Consider the following 26,069-nt stretch of genomic DNA (forward strand, 5'->3'; position numbering starts at 1 on the left):
GGGCTGGGAATTCTGGCATTCCAGGCTGGGAATGCAGGCTTGGACTGTGCTGTTCCAAACTGGGAATACAGGCTTGGAATGTGTCATTCCAGGCTGGGAATGCGGGCTGGGAATTCTGTCATTCCAGGCTGGGAACACAAGCTGAGCCTGCAGGGCGGCCACAAAACGAGGTGGGAAATTGGAAATTTTTGTAAGGATTTGCAGGAATTGCAGCGAGGGGGAGTTTGCGCAGAACCACGGCGGGCTGGGAACTCCGGCGGCGCGAGCAGAGCCTGGATATCGGAGAAGGGGGAAAAAAAGACCCAGGGAACAGGGAAATGCGGGATGTGTCACACCGCTCACGGAATCAGCGACTACAGAAACTCGTTCGCGTGCGCTTTCTGTAGCGCCACTGCCGGGGCGACGTTCCCGAACCGCTCCGGGATCGCTCCCTAATTCCAGACCCAAACTCTCCTGCCGGGAATTCTCGTGACGCGGGCAGGGAAGTTTCTCCGCGAGGCAGCAGCTCTCGTCTGGGCCCAGCTCGGGAGAGGGCGGAAAGGGAGCACGGTATAATTTGATCTGATATCGCTCTTGGATGTGGATTTTGGGAGAGGTTTACGCCAGGCCAGTCTCAGCCGCTCCGCGTCAACCTCCTGCTCAGCCACATGGAGACACGTGCGTCGTTACAAAGTAAAAAAAAAGGGATTTATTTTATCGGGTGTTGGCTGTTCCATTGCCTTGTGTGCATCTAGACATGTGTGTCGTTATAAAGTAAAAAAAAAAGGATTTATTTTATCGGATGTTGGCTGTTCCATCGTCTTCTCGTGTGCATCGAGACACTTGTGTCGTTATAAAGTAAAAAAATGGATTTATTTTATCAGATGTTGGCTGTTCCATCGCCTTGTGCACATCGAGACAAGTGTGTCATTACAAAGTAAAAAAAAAAAAAAGGATTTATTTTATCGGATGTTGGCTGTTCCATCGTCTTATAGCGTGCATCGAGACACTTGTGTCGTTACAAAGTAAAAAAAAAAAAGGGATTTATTTTATTGGATGTTGGCTGTTCCATTGCCTTGTGCACATCGAGACAAGTGTGTCGTTATAAAGTAAAAAATAAATGGATTTATTTTATCATGTTGGCTGTTCCATCATCTTATCATGCATATCGAGACAAGTGTGTCGTTTTAAAGTTAAAAAAAATGGATTTATTTTATCGTATGTTGGCTGTTCCATTGCCTTGTGCACATCGAGACAAGTGTGTCGTCTTAAAGTTAAAAAAAAATGGATTTATTTTATCGGATGTTGGCTGTTCCATTGCCTCGTGCATATCGAGACACGTGTGTCGTTATAAGGTTAAAAAAAAAAAAAAAGGATTTATTTTATCGGATGCTGGCTATTCCAAGTGATTTTCACTAAAATATTCCTCTTTCTGTCCCTCACAAAAGGGTATTTCACGCATTTCTTGCCTGCAACAACCTCAGCAATAAAGGGGTTTTAGGGGTTTGGTGGTGTTTTCTATCCAGACATGGTAACTGAGAGCCCATCATTAAACCAGTTTTGTTCAGGCCCAGAAATGCCCTCGTATTACTTTTAAGCAAAGAGTGAATTTGGATTATTAGACAAAGAGGGGAAATTCTTGGATACTCGGACTAATTAAAACAGCATGTTCGCAGGGGAAAAAAAAAAAAAGCAGCATATCTGTTTTAAAAATATTATTGTGTCTGAACACGGCTTTGAGCATGTGTGAGTTATGTGACGTGATACATTTCTGGGGAAGTTACAGAAGGGGAAAATAAAAGAAATGGGGGTAGGAGGCAGACTCTCAAATAATTTATATTACTGCAACACGGCCAAAAGGGCGAAATGCAAAAATTGGGAAAATTGGGAATTGAAAGTATCGACATTTCGGAGGGTTGAGGGAAATCTTGATCTTTCATTTTCTCTCCCCACGGAGGTCGAAAGTAATAATAATAATAAAAAAATCGTAGCTTTAGCTCAGAAGCAGGACAAGTGGAGGATAGTTTTGGGGCTGTTCTCCCCTGCTCCTGTATTTTCTTTTGGAATCGGGCAGAGAATCCTGACGGAGCCGAGCGCTGCCATCCCTGCCACAGCTGGAGGCGCTGAGAGCACCTCTGGAAACGACTGTGCGTCGACAAAAGGCTTTTTTTGGCAACCACCCATCGTCTGAGCCTCGGGAGCAGAGAGGAACAAAATTTCACTACATGTAAATAATAGCCTAAAAATAGAAGCGCAGATTGTTTTTCTCATTAAGTTCCTTCTCCATCCTCCAGCATGTTCTGCACTGGAGAAGGCAGTGATTATCAAAAAAAGCCCAAACTGAAAAAAAATGAAGAGCCTGAGTGAGGTTTGTCTGCAAAAAAAAAACCAAACACACACACCATCAGGACCGCTTTAAACCTGATTTTCTGCATCCCCCTTTTTTAGTTCGCTTCCTTATTTTAATGCAGCCGAAGCAGTTCTGGGGCTGCTTTATTTAAAGCGAGTTTTGAGAGAGGACGCTGTGGTTCGCGGCCACGCGTCAGGTTTGATAGCGTTATGCCACGATTTAGCAAAACGCTGGAGGCACATGCCCACATCCCACTGAATTCGGTAGGAAGTGAGGAAGCGGAGGAAAAGCTGCTTTGCTGCCTCGTTCAGGGGGGGAATTAAAAAATTAAAAATAAACGATTGAAATAAACCAAGGATTTGTCCTTCGGCCGAATTCTTCCGACTCGACGCGAACTCCCGGCATTTTATCAGATCACGATTATTTACACACATTTAATAATTTCAAACTAAAGGGTTCTTCACCGGGCCGGCTCAGACCACCGAAATAGACGGGCTAATTATGGGAGCCGTGGGCGTGCTGGAGTCATCTGACTTTTATTTTTATTTTTTTTTTTAGCTCTCTCGCCGAGCACCCTGCCCCCTTCCCAGAGCAGCCTTCATCGCACGCGGGATTATCGGAGCACGGAGGGATGGCATGGAGAAGGAAGAGCAAGGAGTTCCCCCGATTGTCTGTCAGTAAAATTTTCAATATTCTGGAGGATATTTCTGGGTGAAATGCTTGGGAGTGAAATGTTCGGGAGGAGACGTGAGTTGTCGGCTTTGCTCAGCCTATCAGGACTTTGTGTATGCCCTTGCCGTAAACAAGATGCCGCCAGAAAATCTGTATAAATGAGATATGTTCCTTTTTCTAGGTTAAGTAAAATGTGACCTGTCCGCCTTGGTCAAAATCCATACAGTTTTGTCCTGGATCGATGGAATGTCATATCCTGATACAATTCCATTGTCATCCCTACTTCTTAGTTGTTTTCATATAAATATTCTTACCACTGAACAGCCTTGTACCAAAAAGCTCATTAAGCACATTTGACACTTCTCTCCCATTCTTCCCTTAACACAAACTACCGAATTTTAAATCCCGGGTCAAACCCTCTGAGTCAAATGCTATAAATTTTAATTCTGTAATTACAGCTCGTGGTTATCTTACCACGGGTTCCCCGCGTGGAACCAAGCACACCCTTGTTTTAATCAGCAGAGTTGAGACATTAAAGCTTTATTTTGTCTTTCAGTGACCATAACCTAAGTGCTTTCTGAATGTAGCATGATGGATTTCATGGCAGCTATGGAAAAGTAGGGAATTTTGTCTTCTTTGTGCCGTTCTGCGCATTAAGGTGAAGGCCAAGGAGAGAAATTGTCATGGTGATCTATATTTATACAATAACACACAGGTAGAAAGAAGATGAATCAAGCTATAGTGACTTAAATACTAACATTTAATCCACCCAAACTCACAACTGACGCCATCATCTTGCCGGGCAGAATTTTGGTAGGTATTTTCCCCTCTGCGCTATCTGGTTTGCTGTTGGAAGAACACAAATTTTATTCAAATTTGACGTGAAATGAGCGTATTTATATCCCCACTCTCTGCTGTTTGGGACTCCTAAAACACCTGTATTGCTGCTCCCCGGTAACAGGAAAACCCAGGCAAGCTCATGATGATTCCTGAACTCCTCCGCAGTAGCCCTGGGAAATAAATCTTGTAATTCCCCGAAATGAAACTCATCATCTCCCGCTTGGAGCGCACCAGGAGCCAGAGCCAGCACCCTCTGAGGTACCCCGGCCGCATCCCATCCCACCCCTAAAGGTGTTAAACCCACGGATTAAGCAGCAAGAAGCGGAGACGCAAAAATCCCATTTCAACCAACTTATTTATTACTGCGGGGACGCGCATCCAGCGCTTCCCCGTGGCGATCCGGAGGCCGAGGGGAGCCCTGAGGGACCCGCGCCCCTCACGGAGCGCGCAGCGGGGCGGGCGGCAGCGCAGCGCAGGGCCAAACTTCACGGGCAGAGCGGAGGCCCCACGGCATCCCCGGGGCGGCCCGGGGGGGCACGGCGGAGCCGGCACGGGAGCCCGGGCGGCGCGGCGGAGCGGCGATGGGCAGCCCGGAGCGGCGGGGACGGCCCGCCCGAGGAGGCACAAAATGGCGCCGCGATTCAAACGCTGCGCGCTGCGGGCGGGCGGGGCGGCGGCGGGGGGGGGGGGGCGGTGTCCCGGCGGGGTTCACTGCGCCTGCGCGCAGAGTCGCAAGATGGCGGACAGTGCGGAACTAAAGGTAAAGCGCAGCTCCGGGTCCCCCCGCGGCGCCGCCGGGGCCGCGGCCGAGAGCGGCCCGGGGCGGGGATGAGCCCCGCCGGGGCGGTCGCGGCGGGAGCCCCGCCGGCCGCGCGGGTTGAGAGGCGGGGTGGGATGGGTAGGTGGGGGAGCGGAGCGCGGAGCCGCTTCTCCTCGCCGCCGCCTCCCCCCCCCCCCCGCGCCGTCGCCGGCCGAGCTCCGCCGGGCGGCCCCGCCGGCGGCCGGGGCAGCGCGGGCGGCTCCGCTCCGCGCCCGCCGGGTCGGGCCGCGCCGCTCCGGGCGGAGGGCGGCGGCCGGGGGAGCCCCCGCGGGGGGCGGCTCGGGGCGGGGGACGGAGCCCCGGCGCCCCGCGAAGTTTGCAGGGGGAGTCCGGCGGGAGCCATCCCCGGCAGCGGCGGTGCCCGCGGTGACAGCGGGGGGAGCGCGCCGGGGAGCCCGGCCGGCCGCCCCGCCGGTAAATAAAGAACGTCACAAGCAGATGTGGAGGAGTTCCGCGGTGTTGAGCTGGCGGCGGTCCCTGTCATCCTGCGAAACACACGGAAAAAGGGGCGCTCCGAGCCACCCCGCAGCCGGGCCGGCGCTCCCCGGGTTTGGGGCGTTATTTTTGGGGGGGATTTTGGGGCGAGGGTGGGGGGTTTTGGGCGCTCACCCGCGGGGCAGGAGCGGCAGCGGTTCTGCCGAACGCGGAACTTCGCATTTCCTAACGCGCGAAAGAATCAGCGGTTTTGAGGAACAGCAGGCGTAGGATAGAGGGGTGGCAGGAATCCGCCCAAAAATCCGAGGAAAAGACCCTTCCCCCGAAACTTTGGGGGCCGTGCGTGGGTGCAGACCGTGCCCTGCACACCCCGCGAGGTGTTGCAAGTTTGGGAGTTTCCTGGCAGTTGTCAGAGGGTCGTTATTCAGCAGGAGGGCTCCTGCCTCCTCCTTGGAAGTTCACGGAGGGAACGGCGCAAATCAGGTGGATAATAAACGCGTACGCTCGCAGGCGTGCTGGATGTGTAGCGTAAACTACGGGATATGTCAAGTATGACTAAGGAAATATTTTGTCTTTTCCCCTGAGGTTTGGTAGATCTCGGTTTTCTGCCTGTCAGAGGTATCAGTGCGCTTTCATTTTCAGATGCTTAAGGAGCTGTCAGCAGGTAAAGGAATATCAAACCTTGAGTGTGTTCTGACTTTGTGTGGGTCAGGACCCTTCAGATCCTGCTTTAAATCCTCCTTGGCCCTCGTTTTTCTGGGAATCTTCAGACCACATTGTATTGCTTGAGCTCTGTAGACCTTAAGCCTTTTTTTTTGTCTTTTCAACCCCTGCTCCCCACATAACGAGATCAGAGGGTTAAGATGTGATTCCAGCGCTGGACTTTTTGTTAATTTTAGCGTGGCAAATGGAATAGCGCGTTCTGGTGACTTCACTGCGAGAGTTGTGCGGCGCACAGCAGCCAGCTTGGGTTTGCGTGATGCCTTCATTAGCCAGACCGACTCAGAAGGAGTTAAAAAGAGATGGGAGATAGGGAATAAAGTCATTCCAAACCCCTTGGCTGATCACTCAGAAATCTCCTTCTTGGGAGCCGGTAGAGAGAAATCACAATTTTTTAAATTTATGTTCCCTAAAGTGCCGCTGCCGCCTCAGGGGTGTGGAGGGCGAATGCCAAAGTTGCTGTTTTAATTCTCAATTTCAGTTTTCTGCTCGGGTTACGTGTGGAGTGGTACTTGCAGGCAGGGCCTGGAGGATGGCACTCTGTGAAAAGTTGGGCTTTTTGGCTTTTTTTTTTTTTTTTTTTCTTTTCTGTAGCCGTGGGAGCTCGGCAGTTTGCTTAGCCAAAAATGTAATTACTTCATAAATTCATACCTCGAAGACCTCAGGGCATCCTGATTTTTTTCTGTCTTTAGACTGGACAGAATTAAAAAAGGTGAGGGGTGGGTCCGCTGTGTCAGGTTGGGGTCGGAGCTGTCACCCTGCATAATTATTTTCATTTTCTTAGGTAAAACCTTTTACGGTTCTCCTCTGATTAATTAGCAAATGGGATTGATTTCAGATTTAGTGACCTTTAAAAACTAAATTCATCTGCAGTGCTTGGGCAGGGACCCTTTTGCCTGGCCAGAAGAAGTTTGTCAGAAAAAAAATCAAGTTTCTAAAACTTTGTTGCCTTCCTGTGTAAAGAACCCTGGGGTTATGTGTGGGGAGTGTCACGTGTGGAAATTAGGGAATGTGATATGATGGGCGCTGTTGCCAGAGGAGAATTCTTGCTCCCTCCAGAAAAGCAGCGGTCAGTCCTACTTGCCACAATTTTTTCAAGGAGTTTTAATCATGAAATTGCCTTTCCCATAATGTATTTTCTTCCCACAAGCGAGAGCCTTTCCGCCTTTTTGCCCCATTCAGGATTGTCCTGTTGGGGAGGGGGGATAAAAAAAAGTAATCAGATAAGGTCAAACATAACTCTGCCGATCCCAGGTTACCGAATTCCTGGGTACTCGGGAAGGTTTGGATAAATTGAAGCAGTATGTTTTCCTTTCTGCTGCTGAAATAAGGTGGCTGCAAAGTTTGTTCTTCTGCGGAGTTCTCCCTCGCTCCATAGGCTGAGGCGTCTGTGAATTTTCCCCATCTTAATTACTATTCCTGTCTAATTGCACCCAGACTCTAATTTATCTCAAGGTAAGCTATTTAAAGCTCTTTCTAATTGGAAGGAGTATACTTGAGTGATTAAATCTTTCCTTCAATATTTCTTACATCTCTTTAAATTGGTTATTAGATTGTTGTGATCTTCGCCTTCCACTCCAGCATTTTGGAAATCATTACGCAGTTTGCAATAATCAATTCAATTAACCGCGGATCAAAGAACGAAAAAGAAAAGCTTATGTTCAAGTATTGTCATTCTTGATACTGTCCTAAGAAGCTGGTTTGGAAAGCACATGCTGGGAGGTTTTCTCCTTTGTTCTCTCTCCTTTTAAGAAAGTGCCTTTGGGGATTGAAGAGATCCCTGGTGTGTTTCTTGTTAGACATAATTTATACTTTAAATATTAAAAAAAAGTGAGCCAAGAGTTTGAATGAAAATTCATCGCGGCGTTTCCACACAATGGTGAGGAAAACAAACCGCTCAGAAATATTCTGGGTTGGCAAATACCCCTCCCTGGAATCCAGGGAAGCAGTTTTGGGGTAACGGGGGCAAATGGAGCTGTGGGATTGCGCCCCTAATTCTCATAAACATCATCTTCGGCGGTCGATTAGAGTTTGACACTTCTGCATTTACGAGCTCTTTCTGCTCAATCCTTTTATAAGTTGCTGAGGTTGCGTGTTGCTGAGATTAAAGTAAATATAATCTACTTTTCATTGTTATCTGAGCCCGTGGATTACGTTTGTTCCCGCTGTAATTTGGCGTCTGTCAGCAGAATTGTATTTTTAACTGATTTTTGGGCTGGGTACCTTTTTTTTTTTTTTTTTTGAGCTTTTGGCCGTCGACACTGGGTTTGCAGATATCAGAGGGATAAAACCGGCAGCTGAAGTGTCAAAGCCTCAGTCCATAACCCTTTTTACTGCAGATAAACCCCAGATCGTTGCGTGCACGTAAATACAGTGCCAGTGTGGTTGTGGGTAAACCTTCCCCACCCTGGGAGGATCTGTGTGCCTGTGCAGGTGAAATCCCGTTGAGGAGGAAGGAATCGGCACCAGCATTTCGTGGTGGTTATTTTTGATGGATTTACAGATGACATTTCTTTTGGTTGTAAAGGTGTTCAGAAATTCCAGTCGGGAGCAGGTAGGAGATGCAGTTTATTTAGCTTTGTTGCTCGAGAAGAAGCGTTCCTGCAGGGAGGAGAAGTGCTCAGGACTGCCTGGGCATTGGTGGGAATATTCACGGATCGGGCACACCAGACAAATAGTTAAAAAGATCCCATGGAGGGGGTGTGGACAGCTCAGCTCCCTCTGATATTGAGGTTATTTATAGGGATGGAGGCCCTGAGTGCTGTGGTTTATTCCCTGCGCTGCGTGCAGCGAGGGCAGACCTGTCCCTAATGCGTTTGGCACGGTGGGATGGAGTTCCTGGAATCTCTTCTCGGAGAAATCAGCGTCTCATCAGTTCTCTCTTCAGTGCCATTAGAGTGAAAACCCGAACAGAACTTCAGGCACTTGAGACTCGAGTGCTCCCTGTAATTGTTCTGAGATACCCCCAGACCTCTCCTTTCCCTGGAGCATCTCCTGGAATTACTGTTTGTCCTGAAGCTTAGGGTGAACTGGGGTCTGACTCTCTGGAGCCTCTCCTGGGATCTTTGTTCTAAAGCTTGGAGTGAGTTGGGGTCTGACCCCCTGGAGCATCTCCTGGGATCCTTATGTATCCCGAAGCTTAGGGTGGACTGCGGTCTGACCCCCTGGAGCATCTCCTGGAATTATTGTTTGTCCTAAAGCTTGGAGTGAGTTGGGGTCTGACCCTTTAGAGCATCTCCTGGAATTCTTGTTTGTCCTAAAGCTCAGGGTGAGTTGGAGTCTGACCCACTGGAGCATCTCCTGGGATCCTTGTTTGTCCTAAAGCTTAGGTTGAGCTGGGGTGTGACCCTTTAGAGCATCTCCTGGGGATCCTTGTTTGTCCTAAAGCTTAGGGTGGACTGCGGTCTGACCCTTTAGGGCATCTCCTGGGATCCTTGTTTGTCCTAAAGCTTGGAGTGAGTTGTGGTCCGACCCTTTAGAGTATCTCCTGGAATTATTGTTTGTCCTAAAGCTTGGAGGGAGTTGTGGCCTGACCCTTTAGAGTATCTCCTGGAATTCTTGTTTGTCCTAAAGCTTAGGGTGAGCTGGGGGCCGACCCTTTAGAGCATCCCTTGGAATTCTTGTTTGTCCTAAAGCTTAGGGTGAGCTGGGGGCTGACCCTTTGGAGCATCACCTGGGATCCTTGTTTGTCCTAAATCTCAGAGTGAGTTGGGGTCTGACCCTTTGGAGCATCTCCTGAAATCCTTGTTTGTCCTAAAGCTTAGGGTGAGCTGGTGCTCTCCATCCCTTTAGAGCATCTCCTGGGTTCCTTGTTTGTCCTAAAGCTCAGAGTGAGTTGGGGTCTGACCCTTTGGAGCCTCTCCTGGGATCCTTGTTTGTCCTAAAGCCTGGAATGAGCTGGGGGCTGACCCTTTAGGGCATCTCCGGGATCCTTGTTTGTCCCTGAAGTTTGGGGTGAGTTGGGCTGGTGCTCTCCATCCCTGTGGCATTGGGCTCTGCTGAAATGATGGAATTGGAAGCAGTTGTCCCTTGGTTGCTTGGGAATCAGCATTTTGAGAGGGTTAATTTTTGGATCACTCGGTGTCCCAGAGGGTTTGTGGCTGGAGAATGGATTTTCTGTCTTGGGGCTTTTCTCTTATGTGGGGTGCTGGTGTTTGGCTCTTGGCTCCTCGAGGAAGGAATTTCCCCTCCAGCCCTGGAGTTGTGTCAGAAATGTCGGTTTGCTTTTGCTGCTGTGCTTCCAGCGTAGAAACTTTTGCTTTACAGGTGCCCTTCTAATGGAAAACTCGGCTTTATCACCCTCCATAAAAAGTAGTAAAAGCCTTTTGAAAGCCCCAGATTTCAGGGAAGAATGCAAACGTGGCTTTTTATGTGAACAACCTCTCTGTAAATACCTTGTGTCTCGTGTGCCTCAGCCTGTGCTGCCCCCCTTCACCTCTGATTAAGAGAATTGTGCCTACGAGAATCACAAATAAGCGTTGGTCCCGTTCTTGAGTGGGGAGAAAAGGGGAGAAAAGGCTCGTTTTGAGAGGCTGCTGGATTTTGGAGTCCTCGTGGTAAAGCTCAGGTATTGATGTGCTCTGTCACTGGTCCAGCTCTGTGCAGACCAGCAAATGCTGAGAGCATTGCTTTGGGTTTTTTAAAGTGGAGATGATTGGATTTTATGATGCAGAAATTGCACGTAGTACCTTCAATAGCAGTCTGTTCATGGAAACAAATGCCTTTCTTAAAAGTAGAATCTCTTGCTCGCAAGAGGGATGAGGAGGAGAAAGGAGTTTACAAAAGACTGCTTATTTCTGTAATTTCACTCAATGCTATCAAAGCCATTTCGAGCGTAGTCACTGCCATAAAACGTGGCGATTTCAAAGTAGATGAAAAGCAGGCCAGACTAGGTGGTGTTGAACCTTTGAGAATACGTGGGGCTGAGGATGGGGCCAGGAGATGGTTAGTTCTGATTTTCAGCGGCAGGCAGAGCCCTGTGGAAGCAGGTGAGCAGGATGTCACTGTCCTCCTCCCTGGGCCGTGTTCCAATCCTTTCCTTCTCCCCTTGGGCTGAGGTTCCCGTGGCTGGTGCAGCTCTGTTGGTCCAGGAGTTGCTCGGCAGTTCGCTCCAGCTTGTTTTCCTGTTGGGACTGGGGCTGGCTGGGGATGTCTCTGCTGGTCCGGTGTGTCCCTTCAGACTGGATTCCAAGGCTAGGGAAGGGTTGGGAGGGTATTATGGGCTCGTCTGGAATATGGGAAACAAAGCAATGAAAAGCCAGGGTACAATTAGACCAGAGGTCAGCCTGAGCTTGACCTTCACGTCTGTAGGAGATGATATACAGGAGATTTATATGGGAAGTGGCATGATAATTAATGAGAAGGAAAAGGAGCCTCTTGGAGCCTTTTTCTCGGGGAGAAGGGAGCCCTGGGCTCTGCAGCCCAGCAAAGACTCCCTGGCCGTGTGGAGGTTTATTTAGGGGACGGAGATGAGTGCCGGTCACCTCCTGGGCACCGCTGCAAATGCTCCGCGGTGAACTTCCCGTGTTTGGGTTAGGAAATGGGAATGAAGGACGCTGGACACATGCTCATAAACATGGATGGCCTCTGCCTGCTCCCTGCCTTGGCCTGGGCTGCAGGAAATGCTCCAGCGGCCGCATTCCATGCAGGAAGGACTTCTGACAGCAGGACAGGGAGCAAGGGGCAGTTCCATCTCTGCCCTGCTTCGGGCTGGCAGCTCTTCCTCAGAAGTGGTCAGTGCAGCTTCAGGTGTTGCAGCCAAGCAAGGAGGAGACTGAGCTCGGTCTTCCACGTGCTTTAGAACCATGGATTTAATGGGAGAAGGGGAAAGAGTGGGAGAGCTTGGTATCCCGGGTTTCAAAATGGACAGTAATTTTGTGGTGAAGAGCTGTGCGTCGCCTGCTCCCCTCCGGAGGTTCACTGCTTCTGGAATTTCAACTTTTGGAAGCAGCTTCCTTTATCTCCGTATTCTTCCCCGTCCCTTTTGTGTGTGTGGTGTATCCCGAGTGCTTTTGCCCAGTTTCCAGCCCTGATACAAATTGTCATGCTGAATTCTTCAAGCCCGAGTTGAGCAGGACTCTCCCGCTGGTTTCTCGTGGTGTTTCTTTCAGTTTGGCACCTTCTTGCACCCTTGACCCTGACCACAGATCCTTCAGTGGCTCTGACTTTGGGGGATCTCCAGCCCCACCAGGATCAGCTGTGGGGTCAGAACGGATCACTTGGGGCTTGTTCCAGTCTGGTTTGTGGAACCTCCAAGGGTGGAGATGGCACCACCTCTGTGGCCAAGCTCTTCCTTGGCGTTACTCTTTTCATGGGGAAAACAGGGTTGGTTTGGCTTTTTTTTAAGCTCCGTCCTGACCCTCTTCCTTCAGCTTGTGCTGTGTTCCCGTGGGAAGATCTTGGCTGTTTCCTTGGTGACCTCCTGGACACGTTGGAAGGTTGCCAGGAGGTTGCTCCAAAACCTCCTCTCCACCAGGCTGAAGGAGCCCTGTTCCCAAACCTCCTGCCAGGTCATCCTGCAGGACCTCTCGTCTCTGACAAAGAATTTTTGGGAATTTGGGGATTTATTTGGACAGGTGATTCCGTGCCAGGCTGTCGTTCTCGAGGATTTCTGTTTGTGGGCATCCTCAGCAGCGTGCAAAAGTCATTCCTGAGGCTGTCCACTGATACCAATGGAAAAGGTGGAAGTAGCTTCCAAAAATTGAAATTCCAGAAGCTCCGGAGGGGAGCAGGTGACGCACAGCTCTTCACCAGGAGGCTCCATGAAATTCCTGTCCGTTTTGAAACCCGGGATACCAAGCTCTCCCACTCTTTCCCCTTCTCCCATTAAATCCATGGTTCTAAAGCACGTGGAAAGCTGAGCTCAGTCTCCTCCTTGCTTGGCTGCAACACCTGAAGCTGCATCTTTTGTGGCCGCAGTCAGTGGAGCGTGCAAACACGTGATAAATGTTCTCAGAAATTTGTGCTGGGCAGAACTCGGAGGCCTGGCTTTTCTAAGCTGGGTTTGTACAAGACATTCAGCTGAAAAAAATGGGATGTACAAGATGGTTTATACGAGATACTCAACTGAAAAATGATTTGTTAGTGTGCAAAATAGAATACAGGACGAAAATAGCAGCAAACCGAATTTTCCTTGGCAGTTTAGTTTAGGTGCAGCTCCCTGTTCTCTATTTTTTTTTTGTAAAAAAGCAGAAGCCCAATGCAGTAGGGATAATTTGATTCAGGTCAGATCTGTAATCTGAACTGCAGGAGAGTCCTGTAAAAAGTTGTGTGGACGAGAATGTTTTCGATGCATTCATTCCTCATCTTGTTTCTCGAGACTCCCTTGACAGAATGATCTCACTTTCGTGCAGATGTTGCATCTCGTTTCCCTGGTGCAAAATAAGAGGCTTTGAAGCGCTCCAAGTATTTGTGGAGATTGTTCAGCTTCTTGGCAAAGCCGTTGGAGCCAGCTCTGCTCGGGCTGTGGATGGAGCTGTGAGTGCACCTAGAAGTGCACAGCAGCAGGATGAGAAACGTGGGACAGAAACAAAGCTGTTCTTTTTGGTGGGTTCTGTGTTGATTTAGCAGCGTCTCATCTGCGATTCTGCTGAGGCCACTCCATGGCAGGGCTTCAGTTATTTTTTTTTTTCCTATTTTCAGAGCTGTTGTTGGTTCGAATCACAAGGATTTTAGATAATATTTTTCTAAAGGGTCTCCACCCAGGCTTTCTTTCAGTTAATTCCTGCTTTTACCTCTTTGCTGTTAAAATTTGACTCTTTCTGTTCTGCAGCGACGTTTTTATTCGAGGCCCTCAACAGCGTCGCTTGGGTTTCGGAGGAAATGGCTAAAAATAAATGTGTTAGCAAGTGATTCTTAGGAATGGAAGAGTGGCTGTGGTGGTTCAGAGCAAGGGTCCATCCTGCCTGGTGCTCTCCTGCAGCTTCGAGAAATGAGTGAGGGGGGAAAAGCGACAATGGGGCAAAGTGGGAGCAATCCCCTCCCTGCAATATTCCTCCATCTCCAGCCAGTTCCAGCTCAGCCCTCTGGATCCAGCAGGGCGGATGAACCATAACAAATCTGTTCTCACGTGTCTCTCCAGGTTTCTCTTGAACCTTTAGGAGCTGATTCTGTTCCCAGTGTTTTGGGAGGGGTTTCTGACCCTGCTCCTGTTGTTTTGAGCCTGGTTCCGTCCGTGGGTATGCTGATGGAGGGGGACAAACAGCTCGTCCCTGTCCATCTCTGTGTGCTGCTCCTGGTTTTATAGACTGGATCACAGCTGTCCCCAGGTCCTCTATTTTTAGGTTGAAAACTCTTAGCTTTAATTATTTCTTCATTAGGGAAGTCATGCTGGCCTTCTGCCATCCTCTGAACCTTTCCACTTCTCCTGTGTGTGTGTATATGTATATATAATTATTTAATATATATTTTTATTTTTTTAATGATGAGACCACCAAACCCACCCACACTTGGAGCTTTGGGTGAAGCAGGAATTCATATAATTTAGAATGATTTTTTTTTTCTTTGCCCTCTGCTCCCTCCCCAGCCATTTCTCCCGGTGATTTGTGCTCTCGCTGCCCAGCTGACGTTTTATCACCTGCGTTTATCCTGGGCCCAGCGGTGTCAAAGATCTCCCCAGAGCTCTGGGAAGCTCTGGCCTGGCTGCTCTGCTTCTCCCACGAGTTGTGCGCGTTGAACCGGCCTCTCCCATCCTGAATTCCCTGCGGATCCCGGGGTTTTCTCGGGCGTCCGGGAGCAGGTTAAGCGGAGTGTGCCAGCGCAGGACTCCACGCCTGACCTTCCTCTGCTTGCTCCTGGAGCAGCTCAGCCCCGATGGGAACAGAAGAGCTTGGAATAGCAGCTGAGCATCCAGGGCCCGGTTTGGCTTCTTTAGAGGAGTTACTGATGCTGGAGGAATACTCAGCTTGTGCCTGCAGCCTGGGTTTTCATAGTTCCCTTTGACCTGGGCTCTTCTGTTGTTTTTAAACATGTGGAGGACTCTGAGGCGGCGCCAGGCCGTGTGAAGGGGGAGCAGAGATGTGTTGGGACTCGTCTCCTATCTTCAGTTCGCTCAGAAAGTTTGGTCAAACGTGCTTTTGTTTTTTAGAGGACGTTCATGCAGTTTGAGCTAATTCATAATGGATTAACTGCACGGACTCCATTCCTTGATGACTTTATTTTTCCTTTTGACGTAGAGGCTGAGCAATATCGAAGCAATCAAAACACCCTCACCTGGAAGTAGCAGCTGTAGGTTGTTACCTCGTGAGTGGGTCAGGAGGCACAAAGGTGAAGCCAATTCCTACTAAAATTTTGTGCTGAAACCCAGAAAATGCCTTGTTTTGTCACCAGACCCTAAATAATCCCTCGTGTCCTTGTGTGCTGTGAAAGGGACAGGCAGGGATATAAATTCATGGACGTGTGAGAGTTATTCAGAGGCCATTAATGAGCTGCAAAAGCCTTGTCTATATGCAAATTCCTATTCGGGGTGGGATTTGGATGAGTGGTTAATGAGGTGGGGCAGTGGTTTGGTCAGTCAGGATGAAAAGGAGCAGTGATGGAGCATCCTCCTCCCTGTGCCCCCAGAGTGGGGTGGGAAGGGAGGGAGGGAGGCTTTGGAAAAGTGAGGGAATGCCTGAATCACAAACTGTACCTCTGTCTCTAATTTGATCAGGATTTTGGTTTTTGCTATCAGAGTTCTCTCTAGGCAGCTCTTTGGATCCTGGTTTATTCCTGTGGCTGAAGCTTGGGAATGTGAGGGAATGCCTGAATCACAATCTGCAGCTCTGTCTCTCTCATTTAATTGTGATTTTGATTTTTGCTCTCAGAGTTTTCTTAGGCAGCTCTTTGGATCCTGGTTTATTTTCATGGCTGAAGCTTGGGGAAGTGAGGGAATGCCTGAACCACAATCTGCTGCTCTGTCTCTCTCTGATTTAATTGTGATTTTGATTTTTGCTGTCAGAGTTTTCTTAGGCAGCTCTTTGGATCCTGGTTTATTCCCGTGGCTGAAGCCCAGCGAGTGCAGGATCCTGCTTGGAGTTTACTTGCAGTGGTTTTCATGTATTTGAAATCTTAGGTGTGGCTGAAACTCGGCTTCTAAAAAAATCCCTCAGATGGTTTGTGTCTGTTGTGGGGATGAATGAGTTGGATCCAGTCTGGTTGTAAGGAGCAGTGTCTGGAGGATGAGGTGGTGGGTTGGGGGAATGAAATCTCCCTCTTCCCACCGAGCAAGCGTCCTCAGCATGAGCCAGAGCGCTGGGAGAATGTTCCTGTAGGCCCTGCTGTGCTCTGTGTGGGCCAGGAAAATATTGCATACAGAATATATTGAATTTCCTAACTCACTGCGTGCTTGGGCCTATAGGTAACACACTGGTAATGCACATAAAAATGCACTTGGCTGGCACGGACGGCTCTGGGAGCTGCAAGGACAGAATATCCCGGATTTTGAGGGGTGGAATAGGATTGTGGGGCTGGGATCGGCTTTGCCAGGAGTTCAGGCCTTGCTTGAGATGCGTCTTCTCTCTGGTGGCTGCACGTCCATTCCAACCCAGTTTCTTTCTCCTGGTTAAAAGCTGAAGAAAAGCAGGAAGATCTGCTTCCTCTCCCGTTCTTCTGTCATCTTTCTGCGTTTTTTACACGGTGGGAAGAGGCCCTGCCTTGTGGCTGATGGGAAAATCTGAGTTTCCCGCTCTCCCTTTCCCTTCCTGTGGTGTGCCCGCGGATCTGCATCCAGGCCTTGGCTTGTGCTGCTCCTGGAACGAAATCCTGGGGCTCCTTCCGTGTCCCCAGGCTCCCTCCGTGTCCCTGGGGTCCCTCCATGTCCTGGCCATGTCCCCGGGGTCCCTCCAATGTCCTGGGATCCCTTTGTGTCCCTGGGGTCCCTCCAATGTCCTGGGATCCCTTCGTGTCCCGGGATCCCTCCAATGTCCCGGGATCCCTCCGTGTCCCCGGGGTCCCTCCATGTCCCTGGGATGATCCCTCCACGTCCCCGGCGTCCCTCCAGGCCTCGGAATCCCTCCATGCCCCAGGGTCCCTCCAGGCCCTGGGGATCCCTCCGTGTCCAGCGATCCCCTTCAGATCCCGATCCCTCCATGCCCCAGGGTCTCTCTGTGTCCCAGGGATGATCCCTCCGTGTCCCGGGATCCCCTCCAGATCCCGACCCCTCCGTGTCCCGGGATCCCCTGCAGATCCCGACCCCTCCGTGTCCCGGGATCCCCTCCAGATCCCGACCCCTCCGTGTCCCGGGATCCCCTCCAGATCCCGACCCCTCCGTGTCCCGGGATCCCCTCCAGATCCCGATCCCTCCGTGTCCCGGGATCCCCTGCAGATCCCGACCCCTCCGTGTCCCGGGATCCCCTCCAGATCCCGACCCCTCCGTGTCCCGGGATCCCCTCCAGATCCCGACCCCTCCGTGTCCCGGGATCCCCTGCAGATCCCGATCCCTCCGTGTCCCGGGATCCCCTGCAGATCCCGATCCCTCCGTGTCCCGGGATCCCCTGCAGATCCCGATCCCTCCGTGTCCCGGGATCCCCTGCAGATCCCGACCCCTCCGTGTCCCGGGATCCCCTCCAGATCCCGACCCCTCCGTGTCCCGGGATCCCCTCCAGATCCCGACCCCTCCGTGTCCCGGGATCCCCTCCAGATCCCGACCCCTCCGTGTCCCGGGATCCCCTCCAGATCCCGACCCCTCCGTGTCCCGGGATCCCCTGCAGATCCCGATCCCTCCGTGTCCCGGGATCCCCTCCAGATCCCGATCCCTCCATCCTGGCAGCAGCGGCCGCACAAATCATCCGTGCCTCGTGTCCCCAGTGCTGCTGTCGGGACGGGGCGGGTTCAGTGGGAGCTCAGCTTATTCCTGTTAGATGTATGAAATAATAATTAGATAATTAATAATGCAGATACTATTACACCAGACATATTATTATTTTATAATTATTTATATTCTATAAATTGTATATAATAGATAATAATATATGTATATTATTACATATCATATATCAGTCTATATGCAATAATAATATATGTTATTTTATATCATATATATAAATATATACAGTAATAATATATGTTACGTTATTTTATATATATCTCAGTATCTATCTCTCTATATATCTATAATATTAACCATGTAATAAAGAAATAAATGGCAGTTCTGTGAGGACAGGAGGTTTTCAGTGGGAGCTGAACTCCTCCCTGCCAGGATTTTCACCTGGGCTTGGATTCACATCATAGAACCTCTTTTGCTGATTACTCTAATCATAAAATGTATTTTATTATTATATAGTATATATTATATACTATATAGAATATAGTATATACTATATTCTATATAGTATATACTAGATACGATATGTGTTTGGTATATGTATATAATATACACAATATATTATATTGAATAAAATAACGATATAAATGGCAATTCTGTGAGGACAGGAGGTTTTCAGTGGGAGCTGAACTCCTTCCTGCCATGATTTTCACCTTGGCTTGTGTTCACATCCCAGAACTTCTTTTACTGATTTCTCTAACCATAAAATACATATTAGCTCTGGAATCTGTGTCAGTATGGGATGTAAATACAGATTCTATAGCATATAATAAATAAATTGCAATAATTAAATCATTTCAGACTCACAGAAACACGAATTTCTTGGTGCTGAACCTGTGGATTCGCAGGTTGGTGCTTCTGTGAAATAGAAAGGGGCAGCAATTCTTCTAATGAACCAATACCATTCTTAACTAATCCAGTGGCAAAACATTGCTGAGGCGCAAATCCTTTCTTTAAACATCATAAAAATGGAATGTATAAAGATAATTTCTCAGGATCCTTCAGGCTCTTAATCAATCTCGATGACTTATTACCATGTGACCGCTTCAAACAAAAATAAAAATCCGTGTACTTTGGCTGCCTGACGTAATTGCTGTGCGTGGCTCTGAGGACCTCAGGGAACAGAGAAATGTGGAATTTGTGGCTCTTTCCTTTCAAATTCGGGTTTTAAATTCGGGGTGACAGCTTGGTGGGATCCGTGTTCTCAGCTTATTTTCGCAGCGGGAACTTGGGGCTCGTGTCTGTGATGACAGCTCAGACTAATTGTTGGGAGTAATGAATTATTCCCTGCTCCTGGAGGGGAGCAGGGTGCTTGGCCAGGGGGTTTCAGAGGGATTTGTTGTCAGCAGGTTTGTTTCCTTGGGGAAGGGCAGTCTTTTAGTGATAAATTATAATTTCCCGTACCTGCTGTTTTAGATTATCTTGTCCTTTTTGTTATTTCCTTTTGCCTTTCCCCTTTGTTTTTCCTTTTCCCCCTTCTTTTTTTCCCCCTTTTCCCCCCTTCTTTTTGTCCCTTTCCCCCCTTATTTTTGTCCCTTCCTCCTCCATTTAAGATGTTTTTGGACTGTCAGTGGAGGCTTTTCTGCATTCCACATCAAATCCCACCCAAACATCCTGTGTGCTGGATGTGACCGAGGTGATTTGTTCCCTTTACCCGGTTCACAAACCTTGGGAATTCATCTCTTGAAGGGAATTTTGCCTCCAATTCCGAAAGAAAACCTGAATTTTGTCACGTTCCGTGTTGGCTTTTCGTGATTTTTTTTTTCCCTTTTCCGGTGTGGATTGTGAGCTGATGGCTGCAGTTTTGCAGTTTTCCCTCTCCTGTGGCATTAACAGAGCCATTGGTTACTTTTCAGGGAGATGAGATTCAATTATGTGCTGCCTTCACCCTGCTGTTCAGCACTTTGCGATTCGCTACCCAAATTTAATATGATTCTTAATTAAACCTCCTTGAGATGCCAGGATAAGGGGCAGGGATGATATCGTGTGTCTCGCGTGCTGCATCCTAGAAAGTGGGACAAATGAGGGGAAAAAAGGAGATGGTTTGGATATATTTGAGTGCATGATCTCATCTCTTGCAGTGCTATCTCATTTGGAGCTAATTAATAGCGAAGTTGCAGCGGAGAAGGGATTTTTCACTTAGGGCACGCGGGGAATAAATGGCTTTGCGAGGCGCAGAACTCAGATTTTCTTTTCGAATCTTGGAGGAGAGTTTGTTTTGATGAAGTCGGAGTTGACAGACGCAAACCGAGCGACGATGGCGGAGATTTCCCGAGGTGTAGGGGCCAACGCGGGGCCCCATGAGGAGATGCTGGCCTTGGCGCGTGTCCTGTGCTCCGAGGCTCTGGAGGCTGCTCCTGGAGTTCATTCGTGGAATTCCAGGTGCATTCTTCTCCAGATTGCCTTACTGGAGCTTCCCTGTGCTTCCCGCAGGTATTTGAGCTCTTTAGGAAGTAAGCGGAGCTTTTATCTGGTTGGGAAAGGATGGCTGGAAGGGAGTCTGAGAGGAAAATCCTGCCTGGAAAGCACAAATCACTCCAAGAGTTGGTGGGACAGTTTATTTTGTGTTAATTGTGTGTTCTAACGTGGATATCTTATTTTATTTTTAATTTATTTTTAATTTATTTTTATTTTTTATTTTTAATTTTTATTTATTATTTATTTATTTAATATTTATTTTTATTTTATTTTTATTTCTATTTTATTTTTATTTTATTATTTAATTATTATTTAATTATTTTTAATTTATTTTATTTTAAAATTTTAATTTAATTTAATTCAATTTTTTTATTTTTTAATTTTAATTTAATTTAATCTTTCTTTTAATTTAATTTAATTTTTTAATTTTTATTTTATCTTATTTTATGTTTATATTATTTTATTATTTGATTTTTAACATGATTTTGGTTTATATGCTTTTGTATTATTTGATTTTGTTTTATATTCTTTCGTTTTATGTTATTTGGTATTATAGTATTTATTTTATTTATTTAATTAATTTAAAACTTTTTGTTTTATTTTATTTTTTAAAATTTTATTATTTTATTTTATTTTTTATTATTTATTTATTTTTTTTTTTTAAATCACTCCGGGAGAGGAAATCAGTGTGAATTTGGACCTCCCAGGCAGCTCCTTGCTGCCGTGTGTTTTCCATTCCGGCCGTTCCCGGGTGCTGTGGCAGCGGTTTTATTTGGGCTGGGGGCTTTGCACAGGACTCTGCCTGTAGGAATCTCCTCGCACGCCTCATCCCGGAGCAGCTCAGCGAGGCTGCACTGAGCGATATCCCTCATAAAATCTGCATTTCCTGGCACTGACCCTGTCCCGGATCAGGTGTGTTAGCCAGGGTTTCCTAAACTGGAATTTCTGCCTTGCCTTGCCATGGGAACCCTTCCAGCACGGAATTCCCAGCTGCACGGAGAAAAGACACCAGGGACAATTAACTGTAAGCGTGGCTGAAAAAAAAACCTGGAGTCTCCAAGAGAGTGGAGATTGCCACGGTGCCAGCAACCTTATTTAACAGCAAAAGTAATAATATCCTTCACCTAGCAGGGAAATTCTCCTGGGGCTGCTAAAACTTTCGTTACGGATTAAGATAAAACGGGACTTGCTTTAAATCAAACCTGCTTTAGACATGACTTAAGTCCTGGCAGACTTTACCTAACAAATCTCTCTCGCAGCTGCAGCAAATCCCTGCCCCAGCAGCTCTGCCTGGCGTGGTTGGTGAGTGCTCATTGTCACCAGACAAAAAACCCCACAGGGTTTGGTGTTCAAACACTGAATTTGGGGTGTGGGGTCACGCTTTGGGTGGATCTCATGAAAACCCCACAGGGTTTGGTGTTCAAACGCTGAATTTGGGGTGTGGGATCACACTTTGGGTGGATCTCATGAAAACCCTACAGGGTTCAGTGCTCAAATGCTGAATTTGGGGTGTGTGATTGTCTAGTTTGGCTGGATCTCATAAAACCCCCACAGGGTTCGGTGTTCAAACGCTGAATTTGGGTGTGGGGTCACTCAGTTTGGCTGGATCTCATAAAAACCCCACAGGGTTCAGTGCTCAAACACTGAATTTGGGGTGTGGGATCACACTTTGGCTGGATCTTACAAAAACCCCACAGGGTTCGGTGTTCAAACACTGAATTTGGGGATTTTTGGTGTTCAGGTATGAAACAGCATGGCTGACCTTCCTAAAACTCACTGAATTTGGGGATTTTTGATGTTTAGGTATGGAGCAGCGTGGCTGACCTTCCTAAAACTCATTGAATTTGGGGATTTTTGGTGTTCAGGTATGGAGCAGCATGGCTGAGGTTCCTAAAACTCACTGAATTTGGAGATTTTTGGTGTTTAGGTATGGAGCAGTGTGGCTGAGGTTCCTAAAACTCACTGAATTTGGGGATTTTTGGTGTTCAGGTATGAAACAGCATGGCTGACCTTCCTAAAACTCACTGAATTTGGGGATTTTTGGTGTTCAGGTATGGAGCAGCATGGCTGACCTTCCTAAAACTCACTGAATTTGGGGATTTTTGGTGTTCAGGTATCAACAGCATCACTGAGGTTCCTAAAGCTCACTGAATTTGGGGATAGTCAGGTTTAACCAACATAATAGGTATGAGCTGGAGGAAATGCTTGCCAGCAGAATATTCCTTGGGTTAATTCTCTCTGGAATTCCACGCTGAGTGGTTCTGTGCTTCCGTGGGCTGATACAGAAGGATTTTGGTGGCAGATCCTGCCCAGAAGCTTCCACCTGAAGTGCTGCAGTTTTTATCATCCCCTCCCCGACAGATTCTTACTGTTAGCGCCGAGCTTAGAGCTGCATAATCCGAGTTTAAAATCGCACCGTCGCAGAGTGGTTAAGGCTGAAGAGCTTCATCGTTCCCAGCCCGGTTCAGAGGTCTGGCTGTTTCCACGGATGGGTCTGCAGCCGCAGAATTCCCTGTTTGTGACAGGAAATCTCCTGTTCGGGAGCCCGCAAAGGTAAAGAACTGCTGCCTGCAGCTTTGTGGCCGCTCTCGGCTGCCATGGCAGGGAATAAATTCATTACTGGGGCAAAATCCCGAGCGCAGCTTCAGCTTAAGGAAGCGCAGATCTCTGCGGGTGCCATCGGCGGCTCTGCCCAGGCTCTGCTGGCGTTTCCAGCATCGTTTTGTTGACTGATTTTTGCTGCTTCCAAGCCCTGTTTTTCTTGCTAGCTCTTCGATTTGCTCCTGCAGTTACCACCTGTCCTTCCTGGGCACCCATACCCCGTGTAAACACAGCTTTCTTTGATTAAGAAATCCTCAATCCTCTCCTGTGTGCAACAAAAACCAAATGATATTTATACCTGCCGCTGCCTCGTTCCTTTATTTCCTTCACTCCTGCCTTAATTCCCAAAACCTTGCAGGTCCCACTCCAGCCACAAGAATTTTTTTTTCTTGATGCAACCCTCCTTAAAGCTTGGAGGATGTTGCATATTTACGATTGTTCTCCCGTGCCTTTGCCTCCCCTCTGGTTTGAATTGCAGGGAAATTCAACCTGCGGCTGTTTCGGTAGCCTGAGACAAACGCAGGAAGTTCCAGCCTGTCATCGAGGCGCTCGGGATTCCCGGGATTTGTTTCGCTCCCTCCTGCAGGTTTTCGGGAGAACGAGTTCAGTTTTTGTAGTTTAGCCTTGAGAGTTTCCTCAGCTGAGCCTCGCAGGTGGAATTTAAGGTTGGGGAATGTGGTTTGTTAAAAATGGGGATTTTTATTTTTATTTATTTTTTTTTTAAACCTTCGTATTGCCCAGTTTCACAAATCTTCAATATTGAAGAAGGCAGGAGTTTAGTGCGAGTGGAGTTGTCCAGAACATTCCTCTCAGGGGTTAAAGAGGCTGCTCGGGGCGTGCAGGAGTTGTGTTTTTACAGCTGGGGGTTGGAGTTTACTGGGATTAATTCAGAGCCATTTCCATGCTCATCTAACACTTCCTCGTTGCTTTTATTAGAGAAAAAAAGGTCGATTTGAATTTTTTTTCACCTGTCTTTTGGAAGTGATTATGGAATTCCTTTTTCATAAGGGGAAATTTTCCATTTCTGTTGTCCTTCACCTTTGAAGGAGTTTGCTGCAGACTCTTAATTACTGAAAGATCACTAAAGCTAATCACTGTGTTTTTAATAACAAATTTACTGTCACTGCCTGAAATTGCTGTTTGTAAATCCATCATCTCCCATTTCTTTTTTTTTTTTCACCTTTTACTCACTCTCTTCCATCTTTTCACTGGAGTTTGAGGTGATTTTTGGTTTTCATTCCTATTTTTTTTCCCCTTTTTACCTTTCACGTTAATGCTTGGCGGATTGGGGAGAACCTGCTGGATTGCTTTAGGCACAGAATGTGGTGTGGGCCCGAGCCAAATGCTTCTTGTTGTGCTGGCAGGTTCATTTAAATATGTTTTGGAGCTTCTTCCCTGCTTCTGCTTATCATAAACATCCAGGAATAACTCGTTGGATTCTCCAGATAGATCCTAGGGCTGATAACTGGAGAAGTCTCCTTTTCTAAAGAACACGGATCAAACTGGGATTTGAATATTGTGCTTTGATGAGAGTTTTTGTGCTGCTGGATGGGTGAGGAATGCTCAAGTCTTCTCCATCACTCTGTGGGTGCTGCTCGGTTAATTTAAAATAGAAGTAAATACTGGTTTCTGCCTGGTTTTTACCTCTCAGACAAGTCCCTCCCTTCTAAAAAGGGGGGGAAAAATTCAGGTTCGGTCTGTGGTGTTGGATCTGAGCAGATCAACCTGGGTCTGATCTCTCTGCAGGGCCTGCAGCTCCTCTTGTTGCATTTCAGAACAGAGTTTAAACCTCCCTGTGTCTTCCATGCTGTTCCCACCTGAATCCACACGTTTCCCTGGATAATCGGTGCCTGTGAGACCAACTTATCCAGGGAATTTCTCACCCACAGGCACCAACATTTAGATTTTTTCTTTTTAAACTTAATTCCCAATTTTCATAGGTCATGGAGACCAGATGCAACTCCTGAAGATGCTCTGACCTGTTAAAGCAGTGCCAAGGGTTGGAATCCCTGCCCGGTTTGGGAATCTTCCCTTGGCTGGAGCACCTGGATTTTTGTGGAAAGCCGAGATTTCATCTCGGCTGTTGCAGAGAAAATCCGAGTAAATCATTCTTACCTTCCACATTTTTCATCTCTAATAGCTTTTTTAAAAAATGTAATGATTGTTTTTGGGAAAGAGCTGTAGGTAGAACATCCCTTTCCTATGGATAATCCCCGAGGAGCGTGCCCATGGATTACTCTCATATATTTCAATTCTTTTTTTCCCAAACCTTCTTTGGTTGCCTGAAGGCATGGAGCAGGGAATTCTCCTTGTTGCCAGGTGGGTTGTTTCAGTGCCTCCCAACGCGCAGGAATTCGGGATGCTCCCATCCTACGGCAGCAGGAAGGGCTCGGAACGCTTGGGGTGACCCAGCCAGAGAAATGGCCCTGGTCGGAAACGCAGGAAACAGGGAGGTGGGAGAACAGCCTGGCCTCTTTCCCACCTCACGCAGACAGTCGTGGGACGGCAGCAGTTCCCTGAGGGGTTTGGGGAGGCTGTGCTCTGGGGATGAGCGTGTTGGAGCAGGGTAAGGAATCCACGGGTGATGCAGTTCTGGTGGAGGAGCGCGTGGTTGTGTTGTGTTGTGTTGTGGAGCAGGAAATGTCAGACGCGTGTTCAGAGATCACAGTTCCCCCTCTTCACTCCAGGAGGGTCCTCACAGGGAGTCAGAGCAGAAATGTGCCCCCAACCCGAGCAGCCTTGGGTTTCTGGAAAGCTCCTTCCCACTTTTACACTCTGAAAAATGTAATTCCTCACCATCCTCATCCTCTTTTTGGATTTTGAGTGTTCCCTCCGTACCAGAGTGCACAATGCCGGCGTGTCTTTGATGCTGGGATTTGTTGGAAACCAGTTTGAAGCTGGGTGCCAAAACCTCAACCTTTTTGAGCTAAACACCATCAATTTCTTGTGCCCTGCTGTGGTGTTTGTAGGAGTAACTATTCCCAGAACTGAACACCTGGAATCGCCGTGTGCAGGATTTCTGTGCAGTCAGTCCTTGAGAGCTGTGCACATCCTTCTATTTCTCTGCTCTTCCCAGCTTTCTCTTGTTGTTTTGTTGCTCTATTTCCTGTTAGGACAGAGAAATCCAAGCACTTTGGCAATCCTGCTCTGCAGGCAGAGGTGGGGGCAGTTACTTGCTGTTGGGGCCAGGCTCTTTGTGCTGGGCTTTGTACCTGCCAGGTGCCAGGGAACTTTTTTTTGCTCAGGTGCTGCAGGTAACAGGAAAGAAAAGCAACATTTCCTGAAGCAAATCCCTCTGTGTCTCTGCCCTCCAGCTTCGCTGCTGCGGCCGAGCCAGCGAGGGGTTGGAATTGTGATGAGGTGAGATGTGACAGAGAAAAGGGGAGGAATTGAGGCTTTTTCATCTATTTTCTTGGGCTGTTTCCCTGCTGCAT

The 26,069-nt window shown here is 48.0% G+C and overlaps 1 protein-coding gene across 3 annotated transcripts in view; it reads left to right on the forward strand.

The window, feature by feature from the left end:
• The first annotated feature begins 4,557 nt into the window (after positions 1 to 4,557).
• Positions 4,558 to 26,069, forward strand: part of PIAS1 (protein inhibitor of activated STAT 1) — a 58,911-nt gene continuing 37,399 nt past the window's right edge. Inside the window, exons 1-4 of one of the 3 annotated variants that reach the window (XM_040077272.2) lie at positions 20,054 to 20,163; positions 21,294 to 21,336; positions 21,838 to 21,899; positions 22,396 to 22,587. Coding sequence is in view for 1 of the 3 variants with exons in the window: in XM_040077271.2 (XP_039933205.1) it covers positions 4,578 to 4,601 (24 nt within the window). In the remaining 2 variants the exon portion in view is untranslated. Of the gene's footprint in view, positions 4,602 to 20,053; positions 20,164 to 21,293; positions 21,337 to 21,837; positions 21,900 to 22,395; positions 22,588 to 26,069 lie in introns of those variants that run through there. The other 2 variants (XM_040077273.2, XM_040077271.2) reach the window with 2 other exon arrangements.

This window comes from Hirundo rustica, chromosome 13 (genome assembly GCF_015227805.2).
Source record: "Hirundo rustica isolate bHirRus1 chromosome 13, bHirRus1.pri.v3, whole genome shotgun sequence".
NCBI lineage: Eukaryota > Metazoa > Chordata > Aves > Passeriformes > Hirundinidae > Hirundo > Hirundo rustica.